The sequence below is a fragment of the Arachis duranensis genome, chromosome 7 (assembly GCF_000817695.3).
Source record: "Arachis duranensis cultivar V14167 chromosome 7, aradu.V14167.gnm2.J7QH, whole genome shotgun sequence".
Taxonomy (NCBI): domain Eukaryota; kingdom Viridiplantae; phylum Streptophyta; class Magnoliopsida; order Fabales; family Fabaceae; genus Arachis; species Arachis duranensis.
The window spans coordinates 19,105,639-19,108,810 of NC_029778.3; the positions used below are offsets into that span (position 1 = coordinate 19,105,639).

Consider the following 3,172-nt stretch of genomic DNA (forward strand, 5'->3'; position numbering starts at 1 on the left):
TTAATTTGGATGATAGTCTATAACTTTTAAACGGTTCTCCGTTTAGGGTGTTGGGTTGCTATTCTGGAATTTGGAAATTAAGTAACATTATCCAGTCCTATGCTGTCGCTAGGTTTGGGGAATTGAAATTAAAACCTTATACTGGGGTCGAAAATAATTAGGTTAGTTTAATTGGTTTTGGTTCATTTAATTTTACATGCAGCTTAGTTTAGCTTCCCGTAATTGCTGCCATTGGCTCTATTTATTGACATTTTTGGGTAAAATTATGGCAGCGGTTAAATTATGTCCATAAAGGAGGATGATATGAAGAATGATTCTGATAATGATTTGGGTGATGATTTCGATTATCAACCAAATGCAGAAGATGATGCTGAAGACGACGATGTGGACTCGCTGGATTCTACTAGCAAGAGTGAAGAAGTTTGTGGTGTAAAAAGAATAGCAGATTTAATGGTGGAGGATATTTGGAGCCTGGAGTTTAGGACAGAGGATGAGGCTTGCCAAGTTTATAACGCTTATTCTTGTTGGGATGGATTTGTAATGAGGAAGGACGACATGGTTAGGGATAATCAAGGTAGAATCATTAGCAGGCAATATGTTTGCAACAAAGAGAGCTGGAGGAATATGAGGTATCTTGATCTGGATGATAGAACAAGGGAGACAAGGTCACTAACGCGAACCAAGTGTCCAGATCGGCTTAGGGTAAAGCTTGACTACGGCTACGGTAGATGGAATGTATCATGTTTTGTGGAATCTCACAACCACGATCTGATGCCACCATAATTTGCGCATCTGGTTCCGGCCAATCATCGTCTCACTGTCACTGATAAAGTCCAAGTGGAAAATCTTCATAATTTTGGTGTCAAGACCTGCCATATTATGGGGATATATTGCATTCCAAAAGGGTGGATATCGTCATACTGGCTTCACACGCGAAGATTTGTACAACCACATTGATCGTTATCGTCGGTTAAAAGTTAAAATCGGGGATGCCAATGCGGCAATAAACTATTTGATTGGCAAGTCAAACAATGATCCGCTGTTCTTTGGAAAGTATACGTTCACTAATGACGAAAGGCTTGAGCATATTTTTTGTGCAGATGGGCAGTCAATTATCGACTATCACTGTTTTGGAGATATTGTTGCCTTTGATTTAACCTACAAGAAGAATAAATACAACAAGCGTTTGGTCATTTTCTCCGGATGCAATTTTTGGCTCTGGCCTACTATCCGACGAAACCACAGAGACGTATAAGTGGTTGTTGGAAACCTTTGTTGAAGCGATGGGTGGCAAAAGTCCTAAAGCAGTAATAACGGACGGAGACCTTGCCATGCGAGATGCAATCAAGAATGTTCTTCCTGATGTGACCCATCAGTTATGCGGATGGCATATGCAGAGAAATGCATATGAAAATATAAAAAATCCGAATTTCCTGCGCAATTTTAAGGGTCTTATATACGACAACAACGACCACAGAGACTTTGATCGGAGATGGGCAGCGATTTTGGATAAGTTTTTTGGCTATATAAGGACGACGTCACAGTGCGAAGGTATAAATTCTTTCATCAGGTTTTATGTCAATCGCAAGAACACCCTCATTGACTTCATGCACAACCTGGATAGGGCCTTAAAGGAGTATAAAAATAACGAATTAATTGCTGACTTTACGTCTCAGTGCTCAGAGCCAGTGATGATTACCTCGTTGGAGGTATATGAAAGCTCTGCATCATGTTATTTCACTCGAAATATTTTTAACGAAATTCGTAATGAGATTCAGAGGGCAGGGGCTTTGAACATCAAGGTACTAAGCACAACCTTCGACAAGGTAGAGTTCAGTGTGACTGCTCTCAGAGACCCGGCCAAAGATCGACGGGTGTTAGTCGATAGAAGTAAGAATCTGTTCTCGTGCTCGTGCAAGTTGTTTACATCAAGTGGTATTCCCTGTAGTCATGTTTTCTGTGCCATGAAGTTCGAAAACATACTTGAATTTCCAGATTCGTTGATCTACAAAAGGTAGACAAAGAATGCAAAGAATGAATTTATTAGCACAGAAATGCCCATGAATGATGACGTCGAAAGGGTGTTAAAGTTTCGAGTTGGTGAATTGGCATCGAATTGCAACAAGCTGTGTGATATTGCTTGCAAGGATCTTGCAGACTTTGATGAAGTCCAGTCTGAACTTGTGAAGTTAGTTATCTGCTTGCAGTCACGCAAACAAGGCAAGTCAACTCCTAATGTTAACGTGGAAGGCATCAACGATCCCTTTGTTGTCAAAAGCAAAGGTGCCCCTTCGAAGAGGTTTTCTTGGAGGAAGAAGAGAGCATGCTCTAATTGCCACAAGTACGGTCATTACTACAAGCGCTGTCCAGATCTGATGCAGCATAGTGTGCAAAGTAACCCTTGCGATCGATCAGAGACCAATGCATCAGCCAAGGACTCAAGGTTTTAGTCCAGAAAGGTTTTCTAATTCTTCGAGGTCGTTCTCAGTTAAGTCCGAACACCATTCAGGAGCTAAGACCAAGGTACGAATTTTTTATTCTAACTAAGTTCATGCTGTGAAAATCTTCTTCGATGGGTGTCCCTTTAAAAACAACTAAACTATGTGCATGTATTGCTCTGTTTGCATAGCCTTTTAAAAAGGGTGGAACAAGAAAATTTACGACGATGGGTATGAGGAACCGAAAGGGTAATGACAACACGTTTGATGTGGTAATTTTAGTGAAAGTAAACCTCTAATTTTCGTGACATGAATTGGGTAAATTAATGCAGCTGTTCTTCTTCTTGTTTAAAAAAAAAATTATAAAACAGCGGAGCCTCCATGAAAGCAGCGAATCCATTGACATCGCGTACATGAATGGATTTTTCAACAAAAATACCTACTCGTTAACATAGGTGCGATGCCTAAAACTCCTTTTAACCACTCTATGATGAATGACCATTATCATTTTATGCATGATTATGGGTTCTGATTGGAGATAATCATTTGATAACCAAATGAAGGAGTCAAAGCATGACATGGGACATTCACTCACAACCTATGAATGCTATAATGATGTCATCGATGAAAAATGTGACACACCACATGTGCAGAACGATGTCCAAGATCCGTTACCCTCTTCAATGGATTGTGGAAACAAACAAGGATCGTACATGACATTGTTTGCGTCGATG

The 3,172-nt window shown here is 40.2% G+C and overlaps 1 protein-coding gene across 1 annotated transcript; it reads left to right on the plus strand.

The window, feature by feature from the left end:
- The first annotated feature begins 282 nt into the window (after positions 1 to 282).
- Positions 283 to 1,255, plus strand: LOC107458172 (protein FAR1-RELATED SEQUENCE 5-like). The gene is made up of 2 exons (XM_016076383.1): positions 283 to 735; positions 905 to 1,255. Exons 1-2 carry the CDS (start codon positions 283 to 285, stop codon positions 1,253 to 1,255), a joined length of 804 nt encoding a protein of 267 aa, XP_015931869.1.
- The last annotated feature ends 1,917 nt before the right edge of the window (positions 1,256 to 3,172 follow it).

Bases quoted from the DNA above. Each gene is read 5' to 3' on its own strand.
- LOC107458172 (XM_016076383.1), top strand. From the start codon at position 283: ATGTCCATAAAGGAGGATGATATGAAGAATGATTCTGATAATGATTTG. The intron at 736-904 runs GTATCATGTTTT...GCATTCCAAAAG, and splicing joins ACGGCTACGGTAGATGGAAT to GGTGGATATCGTCATACTGG.